The sequence below is a fragment of the Passer montanus genome, unplaced genomic scaffold (genome assembly GCF_014805655.1).
Source record: "Passer montanus isolate IOZ18808 unplaced genomic scaffold, ASM1480565v1 scaffold80, whole genome shotgun sequence".
Lineage (NCBI taxonomy): Eukaryota > Metazoa > Chordata > Aves > Passeriformes > Passeridae > Passer > Passer montanus.
In genome coordinates this window covers 136,684-160,765 of record NW_024373257.1, presented here as the reverse complement: position 1 = coordinate 160,765, position 24,082 = coordinate 136,684, and the positions used below count along the sequence as shown (strand labels likewise).

Sequence of the window (24,082 nt, the reverse complement as noted above, 5' to 3'; positions counted from 1 at the left end):
TGCTGGGTTCAGCTCCAATAAATCCACATTACCTTGATTAAGCCAATCTTTCATTTCTTGGCAATGATCTCCTTTATTAAACCTGCATGATCCTATGTAAGTGAATTCAGCTATTGCATATCAGTTTGCCATTAATTATAAATTTGCTTATGTCCTCTTTTATAACTCAGTGCACAATGTATTTTCCTGCTGGTGTTAATGATTTAATTTAATCTGGTGGGGGTCAGCCATCCATGACAGTAGAACTTTGGTGAAGGTACATTATTTTACCTGTGTTAAAACACTACCTAGGCAAGGAGACCAGAGGTAACACCCGAGAACACTAAGGAAATACTCAGTTGGTTGCTCCAGTTGTCAGGATATGAGATGTTGGATTGTGAGTGATTTTCCTCTTTGTGTAATTTCAGGCAATATATTTTTTTTAGTTGATTTCTTCTTGGAACATCTTCCATATGCTAGAATATTTAAAGTGTATTTTTAAATAGTGACTGGCAATCTGCAAAACACCATTTTAGCATGAATGAGGTCATATGCTACTAAAATACTACTTATACTAGGACACTGAGATGAATTGGAAGTAGCACAGCTAAAAAGTGAAGGCAACAGGTGTTTTATTAGATTGCAGATATTGGCTTTTTTAACATCTGTGGGATAACTGCTACTTCATCCTAAAGCTTTTTGAAAATTTGCATGTTTCCACTACTGAATATCAGTAAGTCCCAGTGTTCCTAATTTAGAGTATATTCCTTTAAGGTGTTTTTGACTAATAAAATGTGATATCCTCTTCTAGCACATCACCAGTTTCATAAAGTGATGCAAGATCAAAAGAATTTTGGTTGGATACCAGGAACCTGATTACTAAGAGTATTCTGAAAAAGGAACAGGACAGGCTGTGCTCCTACACAAAAACAAACAAACAAACAAACAAAAACAACAAAAACCACCCTGGAGTTATCAGCGTTCTGTAATTTTCACAGAGATGACTGTAAAGTGTATGTGCAGTCTGTCAGGAAGAAGTATTTTTTTGTATTGCAAGAAATTGGAGAGTAATTTGTTTTGGTGCAATTATTTTAATCACCTCTTTAGTAAGGAAGAATTGTGAGATTTATCTCTACCCAAATGCCTTGGACTATTAATTTGAGCAAGTCAACAAAGTGAAGCATCCTGGACTTCAATTTTCCCATTTTTTAAAATTGATCTTCCCTAGTTTACCCTTATAAAGTAATTTAAAGAACTTTTTGAAATATGCTGTTTGAGTGCATGTTGTTGAGAGTTTTAGCACAATCATCCCAAGAATAGATAGTTGATAATTACAGTCAAATCATTCATCCTGGTGCTTCAGATTTGATCTCCTGTATGCAGAATGCTATAACAGTCTCACATTTTAAGAATATGCCACCTCCCATAAAGCAGTAGTTTCAGGTGACTAATCATTGTGTATAGCACAGAGCTGACATTTAAATGCAAATCAGGGCCTTTTGCTTTGTGCAGTTTTGGATCTCAGCCCACAGTTCAGAGGCAGCACACTTCACAGAAGCTTCACACAGTGTAACTGTGAACTGGGCTCTTCAGGACAAGAAAGATTCAGAGCTCTGGAGATGGTCCAGCAAAGGCCACAAAGATGATGAGGGTTCTGGAGCATCTCTGAGGAGGAGAGACTGTGGGAGCTGGGCCTGTTTAGTCTGGGGCAGACTGAGATGAGATGAGATGAGATGAGATGAGATGAGATGAGATGAGATGAGATGAGATGAGATGAGATGAGATGAGAGATCTCAATAATCCATACAATATTTCTGGGGAGGATGACAAGAAGATTGTGCCAGGCTCTTGTCAGTGGTGCCCAGTGACAGGACAAGGAGCAATGGCCATAAACTGCACAAGAAGTTTTATCCAAACATGAGGAAGAACATGGAGTTCCATGGAGTGAGGCAGAGAAACTGCACAAGAAGTTTTATCCAAACATGGATAAAACTCCTCTTCATGAGGAAAAACATGGAGTTCCATGGAGTGAGGCAGATCACTGGAACAGGGAGCCCAGGAGTCTTGTGAAGTTTCCCTCTCTGGAGACATTCCAAACCCACCTGGATGCATTCCTGTGTCACCTGCTCCAGTGACCCTGCCTTGGCAGCAGGGGTTGGGCAGGGTGATCTCCAGAGGTCCCTTCCTAAAAGCTCTGTGTTCCATGAGTCTGTGAAAAATACAGATTTAACTAGAAACAGTAAAATTAAAAAAAACCACATGGATGTAGTGGCTACAACACATAAAATGATGATCTATGTAATTTGCAAGTGCACATGCTATTTAAAGTGAGTGCAATTGAAGTGTCAGTGTGGAAACGTGGAGTGTCAGAGCCATCTGGAAAAAAGGACCCTGCCCTTTTCAGACATCATTTATGCCCAAGACCTTTGCTGTCATGGCTACCGGAAGTTTTGCCTGTCTTAAGATTTCATATAGAGAGCCTTTCTTATGCTTTACTGTAACGGCATGTAATGAAAGTATGAACACCATCTGAATATCATTTGTCCATACAAAGCAATATCTTATGATCTGGGGAAAACTCTGGCTCCGTGAAAACTGATGCAGAATATTTTTGTGACTCCATTGGAGCCAGGATTTTCTGTATCTTCCAATACTTTCACAGTAATTGGATGTGGAGCTGGACATCAATAATAATGAGCTAATAATATTGAGCTGTAGAATGTTATTTGCTGTAATGGTTGTGATCAGAGGCAAATCTGTCTTCTGCTCCTTCCAAAGGAGCCCTCAATCTTGTCAGAAACACATTGAGAGAAGAGAAAATGGTCAGTGCAGTCATAGGTGCAGTCCAGCTTTCCACCAGCTGTGTGGGCCAGAGCTCTGAAATCCCACTGCAGTTAAAGACAGCCTCAAGGGATACCTGACTAATGGTGTAGCTGTCCAATTTCTCCCCACATCATTCCTGGAGTAAAGGTAGGATATTTTTGCAGTTTGGGAATTTTGAAGTATAAAAAAGGTCTTTTGAGGCTACAACTGGCAGCTTCCAGAGTTTTGCCCTGGTGAGATCAGTCCTGGTCTAGGGACAGAAGGTGAGAGAGTGAGGGAGGATGAAAATTTTACTTTAGCCCTTCATGTCTTTATTTGTCCAGCAACCTCTCTATGTGTCAGCTCAGCCAAGGAAATCTAGGAATGTGTCTATATAGATCTGGGTTAGATAAGCTCTTTCCATTAGGAATTTAAAGATTAAATATACCTTCATGTACATTTTGAAGGAGACCCCCTTTTCAAGCACAAAACAATAAAGATATTCTGTAAAATCATTCTGTAGTTGTTCTTCATTTTTTTCCACTTGTTCCAATGACAGTGGTAGCACTCAATCAAAGAAGTCATGTAGGAAGTACATGTGCATGACAGGGATTAAACTTTTATTTTCTGACAACAGAAAATAAAACTTTAAACTGAAGAAATTAATCTCTAGTAATACTTCAAGATTTATCCCATAAATTCCTTGCCAGGAGTTTGAAAAAAAAAAAAAAAGAAAAAAAGCTATCTGAAATCACACTAGGAAATCCTCTGAGTTCAGTCAAATCTCTGAGTCAGCTTCATTTATCACTGCCATCACTGGTCTATAAATACATCTGCTTTTATGTCTGCTTTTTATAGCATTCTGAGATTTGCTGTTATCTCCTCAGAAGAGAAGGGCTAGTGGCTTCTCTTAAACAAGCCTGGCTTAGTCAAAGCCAACAGGATCGGAAGCCCGAGAGGCCAAGTCCATCAGTTGTTGTTAGCTTTGATAGTCACTGCTATCATTTGAGAGTGTGCTTGTAGCCAGTCCAAGTTGGCAGTGTCAGCCCAAGCTGATTGGAGCTGCAGACATTTTTGCTGACTGGAGTCATGCTATCTTTGCCAGTTTGCTGGAATAGACACAGACACTGATTGGGTCATGCTGAAAACATTCCTGTCCTATGAAGCAAGTCTGTTTGTATTTCAGGTTTGCCAGGACTAATGAATTAAAAATCTTGGGCTCACCACAGTTTGCTGTTTAATAATGCTTGTAACAGAAGGATTTTTTCCTCCCTGAAGCGTGACAGCATCATAATTCCTCATCCCTGGCAAGGAGAGGAAGGAAAATCAGAATTGTGGAAAAGGGTTATCTTTTGGGACAGCAAAGCCTATGGGAAGTGCAGGTAGCAGCATGTTGCCCTGACAGCTGTCTCAGCTTCTCAGACCTTGTCAGTTTGTTGCTATGCAGCAGGTGCAGCCTTTTCTTTTATTGAAGCTTTACTCCAGAAAGGCAACGACAAGCCAAGGCAGTGGCTGGCCCCGGATTATACAAGTGCAGACACTCCGCTAAGTGAGGTAAGGCAACAGGTGTGAAAAAATCCATAGAGCTGTAACAGCATTTAATCTGAGTTCTGCTGCAGGTTTTTTACAGAGGAACAGCAGCCAGCCAGCTCTATAGGCAATTGTTGGGAAGATGAGAGCTGCTCATTAAATCTGATTAAGTTCCAGGTTGCCCACTCACTCTCATCTCTGTCTACAGAGACACTGTTCTTCATTCATGGAGAAAGCATGTGGGGAATTAGGGGTAGTTGGTCTGCATGTTTCATAATATCACCTTGTTTGCACACAGGCTTTTTCCATCCCTCTCTGTTCTCTGTGATTGCTTTTTGTGATGAAGAGCTTGAGGATTTCGCAAAAAAAGGAGAGAAGGGATAAATGCAATATAAAAAAAAAAAGATAACAGGGTAAATGCTGTGTATAAGGATGAGATTTCTTTTTTTTTTCTGAATTAGAATAAAATTAATACTTTCTCTTGTGTTTCAATAGAATACAGCATTTCTTACTGAAAGGGTATTGACTTTTGCCCTCACAGAGTAGATGGTTAAAAGAGTTAATTTAAAAACATTGCACACCACAGAGTGTGTGATTGGGATAAAAAACAGTCTTGTAGCAATATTGTTATGGCAACTTTAAAAACTCTAGCAGAAGGCATCCTTTTAATTTCTTAGTCTATGATGTGAAATGTGAAGTGTACTCTTATGTGGAAGACCACTTGAGACAGTCAGTGTCAGAGAAAGTGTACAAACAGCACAGAACAATGAAAAGCCTTGGTTTAAGGATTTGCTTATCACTTAAAATCTCTTTATTTGGAGAGGTTTTTTTCTTTACCTTGTATTGGGAAGTAAGGAAGGGAAATATGTTTAAGAATTTTGCATTGGTAATTTTTTGTGTTTTAAAAACAATGAGATGACTCAGATGTTTCTTTTGAAGTCAGGGTGAGGAAGAGATCAAGAATGCTCAGAAGGTAAAAATTATTTACTCTGATGCAATTCACTTCAAAATAAAATATTTCAGTTGACTCCAAGGGTCTTTTGCTGAATTGAAAACATGGCTGCAATTTATTTGGCTTTTCTTTGCCTCTGCTCCACAGATAACAGATCCATTTTTGTGGGTCTTGAATACTAGTAATGGGAAATTAAGAGCAATCACTGATATCCTTCATATACTAGCAGAAAGAGACACTTTCAGCTTGAAATAAAATTTATTCAAAGTAAGGATTTTAGATTATTTGTTGTTATTGTAAGAAAAGATTATGCTCTTCTAATAACAAGTAACCATATCACACTGCTACCTAAATATAAAGAAAGACCAAGCAAATAAACAAGAAATGCTGAAATTAATGGACCCAATGCAAATTTTATCCTCTTCCACTGATTGCATGGCATTGATGTCAGAGAAGTGTTTGATTCACTTGTACACCACCAAGGAGAATTATATTCCTGAAACAGTGTTCTGTTCTATTGACTTTTTGAGACTGCAAAATAATTCAGTATGAGTTAGAATGACTTGGTAGAATTTTCATGCAGTACAATAGGTACTTTACTGTAAAACTGCAAGACTGTTGGCTTAGGAAACTGGCTCTTGTTTTCATCAGCTAAATGCTTTGTTGTCTGCTGACAGTGAGTTAGTAAATCCATTGTATTTTCCTGATGAATTTGGTTTCTAATTCCCTAAGAAGTTTTTATGGTAATTTGAAAGCATAATTGTCCACATTTTTGGTATGAATACAATGTGTGCTGGATAGCAGTCCAGAGTCCTAAAATAATTTCTTTATGGGCAGATCTTTTGCATGCACAAAGTCCCACTGACTTCACATTCTCCACACATGGTGCTAATCAGAAGATTAGTATCTTTGAATTTTAGCAGCTTTGTGCTAGATAATCAAGGGGATTGTTTGCATTCAGCTACTCAATAGAGTTTAACCAAAACTATTCATTCAAAAAGTTAAATGTACATAGTAGAGCTCAGTGTACAACTTCTCAGGGCACAGAGATGTTTTAATTACACTGTTAGAGATCAAAAGTAGCTCATTCTTTTATTGCTCAACAGTTCTTTAGTGTGATATTTGAAATGAACTAGCAGTTTTTTTAATGGACAGGGTTTCATCGCGGTAAAATCACGTTTTGGAATCGATGGTCTCAGAAGAAAAACAGAGGACTGAGTAAGGTCCTAACCCAGGAGCTAAATCCATGCAGACAGACCCCTACACCTGCACAGGCTTCCACTGAAGAATCACCACCAAGGTTTGGAAACCCCATGAATTTTTTTGGTCATGAAGTGTGTGACTTGCAGACGCAGTTGGACTGGGGGAGTATGGGTGGAAGGTAGGAGGATGAGTGCCTCCTCATTGACACCATGTGGAGTGGTGTGCACGGTTCCAATCACAGGGCAGCCTTGGGGTCATGTTACTCTCAACTCCCCACCCCTTCTTCCTTCTTCACCTTCAGAACCAGGCAGTATTGCCACGAGTCAAGGCTTGCTGAAGGGGCAATGGCGGGGAGCAAGCAGGTGAGAAGAGAGGCAGCTTCCTTTGCCATCGTTCTTTCTAATCTATAAATAGCAAAAATAAAAGCAGTCTGATTCTGCACTGAATTTCACTTAAATTCTTTTTAAATGGAAAAGTGAAATGGCGCTCCCTTGACTTTGATTCTAAACATCTAGATAGGATGGGAAAGGCAGCTGTGAGTGCATGAAAAGCATTAAAACTCATTTGTTGAATGATGTCACATGCTCTGTAATAAATATATTTTTTGTATTATTGCAGCTGGAGCAAACAAGTAAAAGCATTGACTCAAGTGCCCACATGATCACCACCGCCAGGGTACCTGCTGATAAGCCGGTACGAATTGCCTTCAGCCTTAATGATTCCCCAGGTACAGTTTAATTTATGGAGTAAAACACAGTGCTTTTAAATTTAAACCACAACTGCTTTTAAATTTTACATTAACTTTCCAGTGTTTACAATATTAAATGTAGTCCAGTGTAACGGATGGATTTCTTTTCATGAGTGGTAGCTTGTGGTCAGTTTTCCTGTCTGATAACTTTTAGTGTTTCCATTAACAATTTCATTAGACTAGATTCTCTAGATTGACAGTTTCTATCTTTACTTCCTTTCAGTGGTTTGTGGAATGCCATTAGGACTGTAATTAACTATCAAACTTACCTGCATGTGCAGTATGTCTGATTTTGTGGAATTGTAAAACAGGAAAAGTAAAAGGACATATTTGCATGAGCCTAGAGGAGGAAGAGACTTTTTATAGGGGGAAGGTTGGAAAGTGCCACACATGCCCAGCTTGGTGAAAGGTTTCAGGAAACAGGTGCCCCACATGGCACGTTCTCTCAGCAGCAGAAATTTCATTGATGTTTATCCTATCAGCTCATGCTGAGGGAGTATTAATTTCCCCAAACATACCCTGTACACACATGGACCCTTTGGAGTAGATAAATATTATTGGTTTGCACCTTCAGTATTATTAAGGACCAGAGAGCTGTTGTCAAACAGTGAAAGTCAAAATTAAATAAATCAAAGGGGAAGCTTAAAAGCATCCAAAAAAAGTTGGCTGTTGCTTTTGCTAAAGGTGAATGCCTGCAGTCAGGGCTGAGTTGTGTTTATGGCATGAGGTATAAGGACAACTGAAACCCTATAAGCTTTATGGGACTCTTTGCATTGTAGGACAATGTGATGGTTGGTGCCTGAGGTTTGTGTGAACAGAATCTCAGCTTGAATGCAATTTTCTGGTTTAGAAATATTTTAGAATATGCATTATCTTTCCTAGCTAATTGTTGCGTACTACTAATTTTCAGTGACTATACTGAGATACAATCTCATCCCCTAGCCAAGGGAATTAAAAACCAAACATTTTCATATATTATTGAACCTAACTTTCAATTCATAAAGATGAGTGACAAAGAAAGATTGGAACAAGGAATATAAAGAAACATGTGATAATCTATGTGTCCTTTTTTCATAAATTAAAATAACCTGGTAATTACATTGTTATTACAGAGAGCAGTAAGGAATCATTCACATCTCTCAAGATACAGTCACATGGTAAATTTCTTGCAGGAATTATGGCATAGATAGGTCTTGAAGAAAGATGTAAAAGAAAGGGGCGTGCTCTTACAAATTATGAAAAAAGAATGCTAATGTGAGACACTGAAAACAAGTCAGGGAAAGCTGAGACCATGGGAAAATCAAAGAGAGCAGAGTGGTTTGTGACAAGAGACGGCAGTAGGAAATGACAAGGTTGTGAATAGCTTGCAAGAAGGGGACATGAAAGGCAGGAAGCCTAACTTCCTTAACATTGCATCATATTTTATTTTCTACTTTTTTATCCTGCTAATAATTCCAGCCTCCTTCTTAACGTTTACAAAAATAAACTCAATTAGAGAAAGGTAATATTTTTCTTCTATATATTGTTAAATTGTTCCAAATGTTAAAATTGTTAAAATGTTGAATCCTTTATTCTATATATACAAATGTTCCTACAGTATGCAATCGAGAATCTTCATGAGTACTGATTAAAAAAAAAAAACCAGCAACCAGTAGAGTGAGTGCCGTGTTCCCCTCTGCATCACTTCCATTTGCAGTTACCAGGAGGTCTAAACCAACATCATTATTTTACCATACCATAAGAGTTTCAAGTGCTTTTATGTTAGGTATATTTCAAGAGGGCAAAGGAAATAAGCTTTTAATAGGTGTGAAAATTTCCAGCAAACCATAATTGAATCAAGAGAGTACAAACAAGTATTTAACACATTGTTTTTAGGATGATCTACAAAAACATTCAAAAGATAGACCTTTAAGTATTCTGTAGTAGGTGCTTTTTTCCCCTTACTCTTTTATATTTTTTTCATCTTTTTTTTTCTCCTTGATGAGGATATTTGTTTTCAGTGCAAACAGGAGTTAGCTGATGTGTGATAGCAAAGCATCAGCTGAAGCCCATGCACTGCTAGGATACAATAAGTTCTTGGCAAGGGCTAAGTGGTGAGGAAATCTCTCTGACTTAAGCTTTTCCTTAAATTCTACCTCACTTGAAAGGCACAGTGACACATTTCGCCAAGAAAGGCTGCATTCTCCTTCCGGGGGCTGTGCAACTGCTTACTAGGAGGAACTGACAGCATAACTGGATATAAAAAGAGGAAATGGAATGCTTCTTCTGGGTGGCGATTATCTCACTGGCTAGGATTGTAACCAAGCAGTGGGTGTGAGGAGCAGTGAAAGGAAAAACTACTCTCAGCTTATGAGAAGAAATTACTTTGTGTTAACTGACCTACAAAACCAGAGCTGGCCTATCCTGAGTGTACAAGAAAAAATGTGTCTTACATTATTTGTCAGTCAACACCTGATGACTGAAATTCTGGCCAGCTTTGTGAGGTATTTTTAATGTGATAGTAGAGTGATCAGTTCCTTAAAAGTCTCAGGAGCAGCCCATCAGAGGATGCTATATAAGAAGACAGTTTTATTGTGTATCTCCTATTCCCATATATATAAATGTCTATGTTTGGCCCTTTCACTCAAGTTCACTAACACAAGTTTCCCAGGGTGTGTCTGTGCACCGTATCACAGCAGTTTGACTTAAAGTACCATTTTAAAGAAATGAATTGGAAACATACTATTTCAACCTACCTTACATCACTTGGAAACTTGTGCAGTTTTGTGCTGCAAACAATGCAGCTTGAACTGAATGTAGTGTTCCAAGATTCAAATAAGTGTTCCAAAGTTGAAAATTCATTCTGGTTTGTCAGAATCAATTTAATGCTACTGGTGAAATTCAGTATGTCCTAATTTTTATCAATCTTAAAAATACATGAACTTCATGGAATTTAGACAGCTGGATTTGTTTTGTGTAATGGTTCAAAGAGAAGGTTTATAGGTTCATCTCTCTTACCTTGCCTCTTCAAATAAAAGCTTGAATCTAGCTGAAAAGTTCTGCTCATGATATGTGGTGATAAATGACTGGGTCTGAAATTGTGAGTTCGTTAATTTGAAATTGTATACCTCTGACACCACTTTACAGAAAAATCACTGACAACAAAGGCAAAACACACATCTTCTAATGAACCTGACAGACAGTGGAATAGTGTCATATTTTTGCAAGCATAGCAAAATTACTTATTTTACTCTTCTTTATGCTCATTATCCTAGAGACTACAAGGAATTTTTTGCTTTTCTAGTTTATCATGCTAGACTGTTTTGCAGCAGTTGCTTCTTCAAAAGCAACCTTCAAGTTGCTACTCCACCCTCATACTGGTTGTGATGGCTCCGGAGGTTTTTCAGCACATTGACTGACAACCAGTGAGGATTGCTAAAACATATGGCTAAAATTTACAGAGCTAATTTCCTAATCTACACCCAACCTACAGGGCTTGGTTCTTGGGGAATTGGATGGGAGATCAGGTGAGACAGCCTCAAAGGGACATTCATCTGAGGATGCTTAGGTTTGAGTGAAGCTATATGAAGTAGGATTTTGCTCTTATCTCTTTCATTATGGACTGTTTCTATTTTTGGGAGGTCCACAACTCTTATTATTGAGCAAGCCCTCACATCCTATTCCTGGGTGGGGCAGTGGCCGTTCCCCACTATTTTACGAGTGAGGTAACTGCGAGGTTGTGTAAGGTCGTGTCAGGCAGGGCTGTGAATAGAAACCCTGGAGCTCCACAAAGCAGTGCCAAGTTGCAGTCACTTAGCCACAGAGCCTTCCAGGATGAATCTGATGAGTCTATGCTTGTCTGCCAGTATCCAGGCCCAGAGCTGCTGGATCTCACTGCCCTCCCAGGGCCAAGGCTGGACCCTGACAGGCACTTTGACACTGCTGTTGGTGCAAGTTGTGGTGCTTGCAGTTCTGTTTGAGCACTTTTCCTGTGCAAGCGCTGATCCACTTACAGGACAGCAGCCTACTTATGTTACCAATTTAATTCTTTAATTTAGAAGGAAGCGATCTGAATACATTGGCCCACACATGTAGGAGAAAAAAAAATAGGACCTGACTGTATAATTAAATACTGGATCATAACTCAGTTACTCAAGGAAGCAGAGCTGTGATTGGCATTTCCTAAGTTTCAAGTGCTTGATTTAGCAACCTTAATGTGCTTTCAACACATTTAAATTTTTTATATTCTATTTTTGTCTATCTTAGTGAAGATCATAGAGAAACTAATTTTCAATATTATACTGGAAGTGAATCAGGTGTTGTTCTTAATGGATTTACTGCCTTTAGCTCACAGTTCAGTTAAATGCAACAGCCATAGAGGAAAAAAATTGGGGTTTACACTTCATTGTGCCAGACATTGTGTCAGTCAGACAGCAACACGTGAAGGATTTCTCTCATTGGACTACATGATGGAGGTCTGGGATATTGGAATCTCCAGGAGGCCAGAACATGATTAAATAAGTGAAGCTTTCCAGAAATCAAGCTTCATTCTCAAATGTGCAACTTTAGCATAAATCATCTGCCTCAGGGCTAATAGTGGGCTTTTTGTACAAAGACAATCAGTGTTCATAGAGTTCAGTGATGGAGGTCTGGGATATTGGAATCTCCAGGAGGCCAGAACATGATTAAATAAGTGAAGCTTTCCAGAAATCAAATGTGCAACTTTAGCATAAATCAGCTGCCTCAGGGCTAATAGTGAGCTCTTTGTGCAAAGACAATCAGTGTTCATAGAGTTCAAATCCTCTTTGTTACAAATGACAGTTTTCAGCAGCAGGCAAAGCAAGCATGTGAACCTGATGAAACAAACATGAAAATCACACTATTTCATTCACACCAACTGAGTCTTTGGTTAAAACACATGGGTTTGCAGTCAGGGTACGTGTCTTTAGGGCATTTTTAAATATAGAACTTCAAAATTAGATTTGGGATATATGGGAAATCAGGAAATGCTACTCATTTAGAAATCATATTACAGATACATGAACTTAGGTGTCTGTAATGAAATCCCTGATCTGATTCTTTCACATCACAGGATAGTGCTGTTGACTTTGTTTGTATGGCCATAATATACACATTTTTCCTTCTTTCTTATTTCCTTTTGACCCAAATCTTGACTCATTTTCAGGTGCAGTGAGTTGCTGTCTCTGCTTTTTAAATATATTTTTATTTTAAACAAAATAAGTTTTCAACATTCAGCTTAAATTATAAATCATTTTTCCTTATGGTTTCTTTATAGTGACTATAGGGATAAGATGGTGTTTGTAACTGGTGAAGAATCAGCCTAGATATTTTCAGGAATTTGTGGTACAGAAAAGCCACTAACTCTATAATAAAAGAGGTTTTTAATTATATAAGTGATTCCTTATAATAATCTAGATATTCATTAAAAATTGATAGTTAATTAAGAAAAAGGGGGAAAAGAGGTATTTCGGAGGTTTTTTTCTAGTTAAGGAGAGTTAGAATAGAAAATAACAAACACAGATCAGGAGATAGTTTTGAGAATGTTTTGATCTTCAGAATAATTTCATAGGCATTTCAAACGTTTTTGTATCTGATTTTCAGAGTCAATAGATTTTTAAGACTAGAAATCAATGTGATTTTGACTGGTATTCTGCTGGCAAGGGCAATAGAAATTCTTCAGAAAAAAATGCAAGAGTTTCTATCTTTCCTCTTGACATCCTGAAAACATCCTCAAAAAAGTTTTAGGAGGTGAATGACTGCTTTCATTTGCTTTCCCCTTGTGTGAAATTTAAGTTTTCATTATTATCAAGTGATTTTTATTGTTATTGTTGTGGTTGTTACTTTGACAACAGCGAAATACTGATCTGGGGCAATGATTTATTTTACTGAAAGCTGTGGGGAAAGCCATTTGTTGTTCTTCTTGTGAAAAACAAGATTGTAGTTAGCTATGAGGATTTCTGTTAATTTTTGTAAACTAAATACTTCAGCTGAAATTCTTAGAAGAGCCGAAGAGAATTAGGAACTCAGGATAATTTCAAAACTGAAACTACTGAAAAAACCTGTAAAACCAAAAAACTACAAATTTCAAAATTTCAAAACTACAGACTGAAGTCTGTATAGCATTTCTCGATGATGTTCTGCACATCAGATGATGATCTAAACAAGTCTTAAACTAGTATAACTAAAAAAAACCCTAGCAGCTGTTCAATAGATGCTAGGGCAAGCCCATTATAAAATGTACTATGGTATGTCATAATGGTTAGGATACCAGTGCATTCTATTTTTAGTACCATTGACTCAGTCACTTGAGTTCAAAAAATAAGCAGGGAACATCTGTTTATTGAAAGGATTTCCTCTACATTAATTTCTCTATTCCATCCTTTATAAAGTACTTCCAAAATTTTAACTGGTTCCTTTCAGAGTATGATCCAATTTATTTTCCAATATTCTAACTCTGCATTAATTTTATTTTTTATTAATAGCTGATGCTGTGAAAATGTAATTACTCTCTGAGGTTTCTTCAGATTTTTTTAATCATTTGGAGTGTTGCTTTTGCTATTTTTTCTGAATTTTAAAGATGTTCAAGATACCTCAATAAAGCTACTGTTCCAAAGATTGTACTGCTGGAATTGCCAAAGCAAATAGCAGTTTAACTGCCATCCATGACTCTGGTCCAATATCTCTGTCAGAATATTTAACAGCTATTCAGCCAAATACCTGTAGAGCAGCTGTAGCCCTAGTCAGACTGAGTCTTATTCTGTCCTTCCTTTTAGCCTTGCCATATGATTCATCTTTCTTCTTTTAGAATATTAGTCTATTTATATATTGTACAAGAAAGCAATAGCAAATTAAAGATAAACACTTGCATATTAGCATGATAAAATTCTGTACAATTAAAGCAATTTAAGTATTTTCCAGAATGGGCATGCTTGACATATGTTATGAAGAAAGAAGGGGGACACTCATATGACATGGGTATGACCTTTTGATAATACAGCAAGACAACTGCTCCATGAAAATACAGGAACTTCACTTTATTTCCTGAGGAAATTCAAGAACTTTTGCTTTTGTATCACTATACATTTTTTCTTCTCTGTACATCTCTTCCCAGAGGCTGCCCAGCTCTAGCTATATCACTGAGTAAGGTTGTGGCTATGTGTTAGCCAGTATGTTTATTTTTCATAGGCTAAGGTGACTTATTTTACTTTTCCCCCCAACCTCCTTTGCTTTATCACCACAGAGGCCAGGAGAAAGAGATATCAAATATTTGAGAAATAATTTAGATCCTAGTCTGTGTTCTTTTAGAATCCTTCTTTGATATGAGGTCCTCTTGATCCTGTTGGGGTTTTGTTGCTATGTTCAAGTCTACAAGTGCACAGCAGGTTGCAGGATCTGAACTGTGTTAGCAATTTTCTCTGGAAGAGCCATCCTTATTTAATTTTGACACATTACAAATAACTGACTGTAAGCTAATAGTTACACTCTCCTCACCTCCCATAACCTGTAGTAAGATGAATAAACAGTCATCATAGTCCAATGCAGAACTGAGAGTGTGAAAGTCACTGAGAAAGAAATATTGCACTAGCGCTACCAAGTGTGATTCATGTTTCTGATCTCAGTCCAGCTACTAGTGGGCAGGTGTCCACAGCACAACCCTGACATAACTGGCGCAATCTGTTCCACCTTTGCTGGAAGCCTGTTCTAAAAATAAACCAAAAAAAATCCCAAACAAATAAATAAAAACACGGCTTGGTTTGTTGTCATGATTGAACTAACTCTAGCCCATAAGGATTGTAATTGACAGGTAAAGTCCTTTAAGACACTCCTTTACTTAGCAGTGTAGTGGAGAGAGTTCAGGAAGAAAAACAGTTTAGATTTATTTGTTTTATTAAATTATCACATGTTCTAATGGACCAACTGCTTGGTTTCTTAATCACTGCAATGCAAAATAGACTTTATTTCCAGAACATAAACTTTTCTTATTACCAATCCACTAGTATTTTCAAGGATTCTACTGAGGCATCTCAAGTGTAAAAGATAAGATGTGGAGGTGTTTTCAGGATCCCAATATTACTGTCCATATATGCAATGTAGAACTTCATTAAACAGATTACTTGAAATGCCCTCTTTGGTAGACAATAACTTTTAATACTGTGTTTACCTTTTAGATGACGCTTCCCCTGAAAGCTTCTCTTTGGCATTTCCAGAACTAGATCAGCAGCTGCAGGTAAACTTTTCTTCTCTTATGACAGTTCTACTTCCCATTCAGTGTATTTGTTGTTATAAAAGGCCTCTGGTTGTTACAATATGGTGGAAGTTTTCAGTGGTGCTTTTCTAGACTATTAACATTTAGTAAGACCATATATATCCATAGAAGAAAACACTGTTTTTTCAAGATCTTCAGAAAATTTTTCGTCCAACCGCAGGGAAATCACTATTTTAACAATCTTGCCTGCTTTTAAGATTTTCCATCCCATTCCTGTAGTGCTGCTGCATGCTGGCAGCTCCATGGTTCTCTAGATGATGGGAGAAGGGATGAGAGGGACATTATACATTGTAATGCCTGCAGGCTGTGCTATGACTGATACCATCAGTTTTCTCAGATACATTACAAAAGAATCCTTTGGTGACCAGTCTGATTTGTCAGCATAGAATGATGGGCTCCCAGTATACTGGACAGTGAGCAGTTGATGGCAGCTCCATGGTTCTCTAGGCACAAAGCCAGTTCTGTATCCAGGGATTATTTCCCTTTCCTCTGCGGTGGTTCTGGAGTGTTGGCTGGCTTTTGTAGACTACTTCAGATCATCTGTTTTCCCAGGAGCATTTAGACTTCCTCTGATATTTCACTATGAAGGCAGTTGTTTCCTGACTGTAAATTGAGAAGGGCATTAGTAGACCACTCATTGACCAATAATGCCATCTTTCCTGCACCCATCATCTTGTGAGACAACACGGGATGGCTGCTGACTTCAAGGGTGACGCTTCTGTCCCGCTGCTCTCTTCAAAAGGATGACTGAGAAGGGAATGGAGGATGACAGAGACTCTTCTTGCTCTATCCCTCTAGTCCTGAGGATAGAGGCAGGTTCTTTAGGCATAAGTAGGAATTAATAACAGCTTATGGTTTGGGACAAAAGGAACCGGGTAGTATGCTAACCTCTTTATTCCACTAACCAACCTTCCAGTGCAACAAACAGGATTGGTATTTTTTTTTTCTTTAGAAGAATTCAGTTTCAGAAAAACAATTGTGTTGTATGGCTGGAGCACTGAATTGAAAGTAAAGAACCTGCATTTTGTTTCCAATTCTCTCAGTGACACATTGTTTAATCCCGGAGTTGCTTCATCCCTCTATTCATCTCTGAAATTAAGTTAATAATTTTTGCATCTTTTGTTAAAGACCATTAAGACCAGTAGGTAAGGATTGCTCTAAAAGAGTGAAATATGATTATTATTGCTGCTATTGATACATAAAAACAATATTACTAGCATTACGTCTAAGTACTTTGCAGGACGAGTGATGATTTTTTTATTAAGACTTTTATGACTTTTACGTTTCTGGAACCTATAATATACTCTAAATATGGAATTTCATGATAGGCTGAAAATGCTCCTCTGGAAGCATTCAAGTGTTCTGGATATATAATAGCCCTTCAGTAAAAGTTTTGAAGTACACTCTAGCACAATCCCACTAAGTGTATCCAACTGGTCTGTAAAGTACTTGACATTTGTTTCAAGAAAACCTTCCTTTACTCTCATAATCGTGAATATGAATAATTGAATATGATAACAAATTCAAAGAAACAATCAAAGGCTTTGGTTAATGTAATTTTCTTTTTATTATCCTTCATAAAATCCCTTGGTAATATCAGGGTAGCTGAAAGGATAACTTATGAGAACTACCTGTCTGACTCAACCACTTAAAAGTATAAAATTTGTGGCAGCACTTAATAATTTTGTTTTCAGGCTTATGTGCGTGTTTATATTTGGATGCCTTTATGTTCATCCAAGGGCAGTGAAGTCAATACAGGGCTCTGAGCTGATGCAGAGATAACATTGCATTCAAATTTAGCAATAAAAACTTGATTTTCCTTGCTTTTGTCAATCTGGATCACAGTTTCATGTGATAATTATTTAATGTCATTACAGTATTTTTAGTCTGCTGTAAAATTTCAAACAAGTAATAGCTGTTACAAAATTATTATTTACCTTATTACATTTCTTATTAATTGTGGTTTTTTTCAATCCTGCAATCCAAACTTCTGCAGGTTTGTCAGAACTCTATGGCATGTGCTTGCAATTCATGCCAACTTTGAAACAGATAGCTCCTGCATTACAGAAACAGATAAAATGGGCTCCACCAGGACCTGCAGAAGTAGTGAATGGTGGTGTCCTTTGTCATTCCATCCATCTTTTTTTCTGTCCTGAAGTGCATTAATACAGAGCACACACATGAAGGGTCATGTAAATGAACCTTTTAATCAACTGTGGCAGTAGCAGCCTGAAATGCTTGAATTTATAAGAATGCTGATACATATGTTCATAATAAAAATATCATATCTGAGAGCCACAAGATTTTAATCAGTGTGCTATAAATACAGTCAAAATTATTTGAATTTTATTTAAAGAAGCAAACTATAAATGCAGGTTATGTGGCTATATAGTAATAGGCACCTTAAAAAAAAGTAATAACTTTACAGATTTCAAGCATACAAAGGAAAATTTTGAAACCTGTTTTAAAAACAAACAAACAAAAAGCCTAAATTAGATGATCTTTAAGCTTAATTTTGAAAGCAGCTTGAATGCTATGTAAGTTCAGCAAGTCACTTGGAAAATCAGAGCCTTAGAATTCTATTCATGCAGGCAGCAGACCACAGCCTGAGTACCAAGCAATTTGCACCTCTGTTTTGGGCTTCAAGCTCTCGTCCTCCTATGTTGGGCCTTGGCAGACAACTTGGCTATTTGAGCAGAATTACCTAGTGGTCCCACTTTTCCTCCCACAATTCTTCCATACCTATTCCCTGGGCAGCAGTATCAAATGGCAGGGCAAAGTTCAGTGCAGCCTCCCCTTGGCAGGGCAACAAACCCTGCTGTCCAAGCACCCAGCTCTACAGAGGTGGATGTGGAATTGCCTGGAGGGAAGGTATTTCTAGGAGACTTAGCAAAAGAGCTAATCCTCTATAAGGACTCTTACTAAAGGACAGTTCTAGTTGCAGCTTCTTTCTGAAGAATAAAAATTATCAGTCTGTGTGTTCTGATGTACTAGCTAGCTTCAGACTAACATGTTTTATTTTCAAATCACTTTTTTGAATGTTACAGTTTTCTACACATTCCAAGAAACAATTTGCAAAAAAATAACTCAACTATTTTATATCAAATTTTTTATGTGGTCTGTGGTCAACCAGACATGAAAGCCCTTCATATGAGAACAGATCAATTTAAGCTATATTTGCAGCTTTATTATTAATTTTAAAAAAAACTAACCAAAACCACACACACACAACTAAAATAACTTCCTGCTAAGTTATCAGTGAAACAAAACTCATATTAATAATCTTCTTGTTTTCAATTCCTTTTGTTTGCAGTATTGGAAATTATTCTCTTCCCACTGACAAGCAATACCTGCTTATTTGAGGGTTTTCCCCCCTTCCGTGTGTGCAGTGCAGCAAGGGTGGGCTGGCTACACCTGTCACTCTGTCACTGGGAAACTCTAACCTTTGCTTTGTCTGGATGGGTCCTTGGAAGGCACTTCCTTGATTAGCTGCCCAGTGACCCCTCTGACAGAAATTCTACTACGGGTTATCTGCTGTGTTTAGAAACATACATCAGCATCCAAGGCCTTGCTGTTCAGGTCACTGAATGGGGAGGAGGGTATCTAGTGTTCATACCTGCATTGCTGTGCCCTGTGCATTGCCTGTCCCGTTCCAACACTTCCTGTGACTTGCTCAGTTCATCTCTCTGTTCCCCATCAAAATCTTTATTCCAGATGAGAGCTTCATCTGAAGAGGGAAGAACACAAGCCACATATGTATACACATATAGTTCTTCACCTTTGAAAGCCAGGTTAGATGGGGCTCTGAGCAACCTGGTCTAGTGGAAAGTGTCCCTGGCAGGGGGGTGGAAGGAGGTGATCACTAAAGTCCTTTCCAACACAAAACAATTCAATGGTTCTGTGATCTTGTCTCGTGAAATGAGCTTGTGAGCTTGAGAGACATTTATGTTATATTTTGTGTTACAAATCTGTGTCATTAGATGACTATAAAATTGCTGCAACAAAGAAAAAGCTCCAACCATTTATAACATCCAGCCTCAAGTCAAAGGATAGTTTTTCTCACTTTAGTAGAAAATGCTCATATAAAAGTAATGCAAATGTTATGAAAGGAGCAGTGCATTGTGTGTGATATAAGCATTTAGCAGAAACCTTGTTTACTCTGGAACTTTAATTGCTTCTACTGAATGCCAGGATTTTTGTTAGATACATAAATTAATTTTCGAAAGTTTAAAAGCATACTTTGTTTTTAAAGAGGATGCTGTAATTTTTTTACTATGTATTGGTTTCCAAGAGAATTCCTAGAGGACTCTGTTGCTCTATAATTAGATCTGATTGCCTACGAACTTGATAAGTCTCCTGTAATGCTGCTGTGATAACTTTGGTCTTAGATTATGTAAGACCATTTTATGCATGTATGTTAACATGTATGTTCACCAAGTCAGAGCATCATACTAAGGTTAGAAAAGAATGGAAAATCTCCCAGGAAGGAGAGCTAAACTCACAATTGCTTTCATCCAGTTGACCTGAATTGTTTGGAAGATAACTGTTTACTTTCATAGTAAAACTAGACTAGACTAGATGTATCCTAAGATGGGTATCTGAAACTGGTGGAAGGGTTCCAGTTGCACAACAAAAAGTAGCTGCCATGTGCTATTTTTGCTTGGCACAATGTGGGTTTTTCTATCATAGAAGAGTGCACAAGGCCATATAATGAACATAGACCACATTCAAAATATTAGCATTGGATTTTCCACTTTTCCAGAAGAGTTCAGCTGAAAGTTACCGAATTCACAAAAAGCAAGACACCACTCTTTAATTAGATCAGTACTGAAGACTTCTAGACAAGTTCATGTGAGCTGAAAAAACTGCCTGATACAATTTTTTTTTTGAAACTTCAACTATTTCAGGAGAAAGTTTTAATTTTTTTCACAGTTAAACACATAAGTGCAATGATGGTGAATTTAAAAATCAACTGGTTTAAAGCTTTTGAACAGTTGATTGACACTGTCAACTATAGAGCTTTTGTAGATATGGAATGCTGATTTTCACATGGCAAGGCAAAAAAACTTGTCATATGAGGGAAGCCAAAAAACAAAAGCCCAAACCTGAAAACTTTCATTCTGTGTCACCCCACCAAATATTTTATTTAGAAGACCTCCTTCAACCTGCCTTAAAAAGCAGGCAGAGAGGAGGCTACCCAGATGATTAAAGGCATGGAGAACCTCTCCTGCAAGGAAAGCAAGTCCCTTCCAACCCAAAGGTTCTGTGATTTTCTGTTTCTTCAAAAACTGCTTTTGCATGTCATCTTCCAACACCTTTCATGTCTGAACAAAAGTCTGAATGAACAGTACATATGTCTTGTAAAGATCTACATATATATGTGCAGTTACAGGATGGTCTATAAAAGGAACTCTTAATGTCTACTTGCTGAATTCTGTAGAATGTTTCTCAATGTTACAGTGAGTTACTCAACAAAATACATGGAAAAATCAGACCTTGTTGAAAATCAGGCTTAATAGGACAGACCACCAGTATGACTTACAGCTTTAGCTTTTGTACTAGCTTTGTGAACAAGATCAGAGGTGCTGCACGTGCATATTTTGCCAGCACAGGAAAATGAGGGTAGATGACACTGAAGCCTGAAATAAACAGGATTAAAAGTAGAAACTGTTGCCATTAAATGTAACCTACTGTGGCAGGCATGTTTTTTGCTTGTCTAGCAGGTATGTTTTATTTATATTAATTTGTGGACAGGCAAGGTACAGCAAGCTCAGGCTGTTCTAAGAGGAAAGTAAAGTATGGCTGTTTACTTCTCAGTGGAAAAAAAAAGCATATGCAAATTGAACTTTATTAAGGCCTTCTGAAATTAGTCACCTTGGTAAACTAGCAATCCCTTAACACAAAGATGTTATACAGACTTCATGGAATGCCATTGGGCATTCTGTACTGCAGTATCTGCAGTACTTCCCACTTCCTGGCCACAGACCATTAAAAAAGTTCTTCCACGTGGAATGGAGATTTGTATCTCTCCTTTTCCCATGTTATTGCAGTAGAAAGTGTTTGCTAAATATGCAGTTTCGTATGCTACTGACCAGAAATACTCATGGATGCTGTAGATAATATCTCTGGAGCCTGTCTTAGAAGTTTCCAGATTACAGAGGAGCACACCATATTCTCCAGTTCCGGCTGCCCCATCCCTGGAAGTGTTCAAGGTCAGGTTGGACAGGGCTTGGAGCAACCTGGCCTAGTGGAAAGTGTCCCTGCCCATGGCAGAGGGGCTAGAACTTGATGCTCTTGAAGGTCCTTTCCAATCCAAGCCACTCTATGGTATGATCCAATTATATTCTATCTAGTCATTTGAAAACATTGTAACATTTATGTTTTAAAGAAATATACACCAATAATTTAAAAGATGCTTGATATAGTGCTTACTACCATCAGACAAATTTAAAAGAATTTTATGAATAGAAATTAGTAAACTGATTTTTAATTTAAGTGGTAAAATATCAGTGTAAGAGAAAATGTCACTGAAAAGGAAACAATAATAGGAAGGGGTTTAAAAGTCAGCAACTGGTTCTAAGTGAGCCTTAGATACTAAGTTTCAGCATGACTAGATAATTTTTAGCTCTCTATATATATCTTTTGAGTGGGAAGCTGGAATATAGAAACTGAGCACTGTTTTAATTTTTAAACTGGTTTAAACCAGCTAGATTAGTGGAAACTAAATTGAAAGCAAATCCAAGGTCTTTTCTGCTTTGTTTTGTTGTGTTTTTCTTTTGAAGTATCACTGTTTGGGGACTTTCCCCTTGGTACTGTTCAAAATTGTTTTATTGTGACACACTTGTTGGTAGCTGATCTCTGGTAGATAGCAGAGATGCTGCTTTGGCTCATCCATGCATTCTTGGATTAGAGCACTGAGACTTCTATATTCAGTCTTGCTAAATTTATGCTTATTATTTGGGTGGCTATATGAATGGTGCTCTTGCTCATCCACACTGAAATGCAATTAAAAACCCTTTTCTAGGGATTAGATTCATCAAGTATTGGGCTGCCCTTTCCCTGGGTTCCCAAAATCTCCAAGATCAGGGAGAATGAAACAATGTGCTGTGAAACAATTCTGCTGCAGCAGTTTTAAATTTAGAATATGGAATATGAGTGTCAAAATTTCAGTGAGGAATCACATACCAACTACAAGTACTTGCAAGCTCCATACATTACTTACATCTGTGCTTTGGGTTATGTCTGAAGCCAGCTTACCCTGTCTCCTGAACAAAAATGGTTTTTAATCTTTGTCTTTTAACATGTTTAGTAAAATTTGAATTTTCAGTTTAGATTAAACAAAAGATTACAAGATTATAAACAGGAAAAGTCTGACTACTTGTGCTTTTCTTTTCCTAATAATGTCATTAAGGGAATATTGTGCTACACAGAAGAGTCAAGGTAGGACAGCAAGAAATGCAAAACAATCTACTAATATTGTGAAAAGCAATTGGATGTTATTTAAATGGGCAGTAAATGAACTATTTTAAGTGTTTCCTTTTACTTCAAACAGGTGGCTCAAGGATGCTATTTGGAGTTCATTTACAGTAATTAGATTCATGGCTAATAACTCAAAAATACTTCCTGAATGTGTTATAACCAAAATGTGACAGTCAAACCTGAAGCCTGAATTAAGATGCATTCTTTTTTAAGGAGCAAAAAGCACCTACATTTAACCAAAATGTATTTTCAAGAATTTTGATGAAATTTACATAAGGAGTCCTAGAACAGCTTGGTTTTATTTGCCATATTTACTACATTCAGTATGCATTGAAAAAAAGATGATCTTGCTGCAATGATGTCAGTTCCTGGCCGTGTAAAGATGTATGTGATAGGTCTGATCAATGCGTCAGCTTTAGCATTTACTTATCACTCTAGCTGAAAAAGAGGGAGGTAAGGGAGAAATCCTTCTTTGAAAAATCTTCAGGGATATTTTGCAAAGCTGACAAGGAGAGTTCTGAACATTTTCACAATGTTTGAAGTTTTACACATATGTTTGAAATTTCACACATATTCTTATGCAGGGAACTGGTTTGGGTTTTTTCCTTCCATGAAACACCATCACTAGGAATAGTTGGCCATATACTGCAGTTAAGGGGGAAAATTCTTTAGGTATTCTCACAAGAATTTAGATAAATATTGTATCTTTCAAAATATGTGGGTTTAAACTAATATTTCATCAAAAAACAATGGGGTTTTTTTCTTCTTTTTTTTTCTTAAAGCCTCTGCCTCCTTGTCATGACTCTAAGGAATCTATGCAGGTGTATAAACAGCACTGCAAAATAGCAGAAGAATACCACGAGGTCAAGAAAGAAATTGCTCTGCTGGAAGAAAGAAAGTGAGTAACTTTCCTAAAGGATTTACTGTCCTATATTCTCTTTGTAAAACCCTGTTTGAAACATGAAAGTTTAACTTTGTATTTTCTGACTTTCTATACATACGTGCTTATATATGTATATACTTATTTATACATATATTTTAATTGTGGCCTTCCAGTAGCTGAAGGAAACCTAGAAGAAGGATGGAGAGAGACTATTTATAAGAGCCTGGAGTGACAAGACAA

At 37.4% G+C, this 24,082-nt stretch overlaps 1 protein-coding gene across 2 annotated transcripts in view; it reads left to right on the top strand.

Moving 5' to 3' along the window:
* The first annotated feature begins 3,981 nt into the window (after nt 1-3,981).
* The window catches only part of MAP3K7CL (MAP3K7 C-terminal like), a 31,544-nt gene continuing 11,443 nt past the window's right edge, over nt 3,982-24,082 (top strand). The window contains exons 1-5 of one of the 2 annotated variants that reach the window (XM_039732846.1): nt 3,982-4,335; nt 6,419-6,563; nt 7,085-7,193; nt 15,383-15,441; nt 23,742-23,857. In XM_039732846.1, the coding sequence (XP_039588780.1) occupies nt 7,124-7,193; nt 15,383-15,441; nt 23,742-23,857 (245 nt within the window). In that variant the 5' untranslated portion in view covers nt 3,982-4,335; nt 6,419-6,563; nt 7,085-7,123. Of the gene's footprint in view, nt 4,336-6,418; nt 6,564-6,756; nt 6,829-7,084; nt 7,194-15,382; nt 15,442-23,741; nt 23,858-24,082 lie in introns of those variants that run through there. The other variant, XM_039732845.1, reaches the window with a different exon arrangement.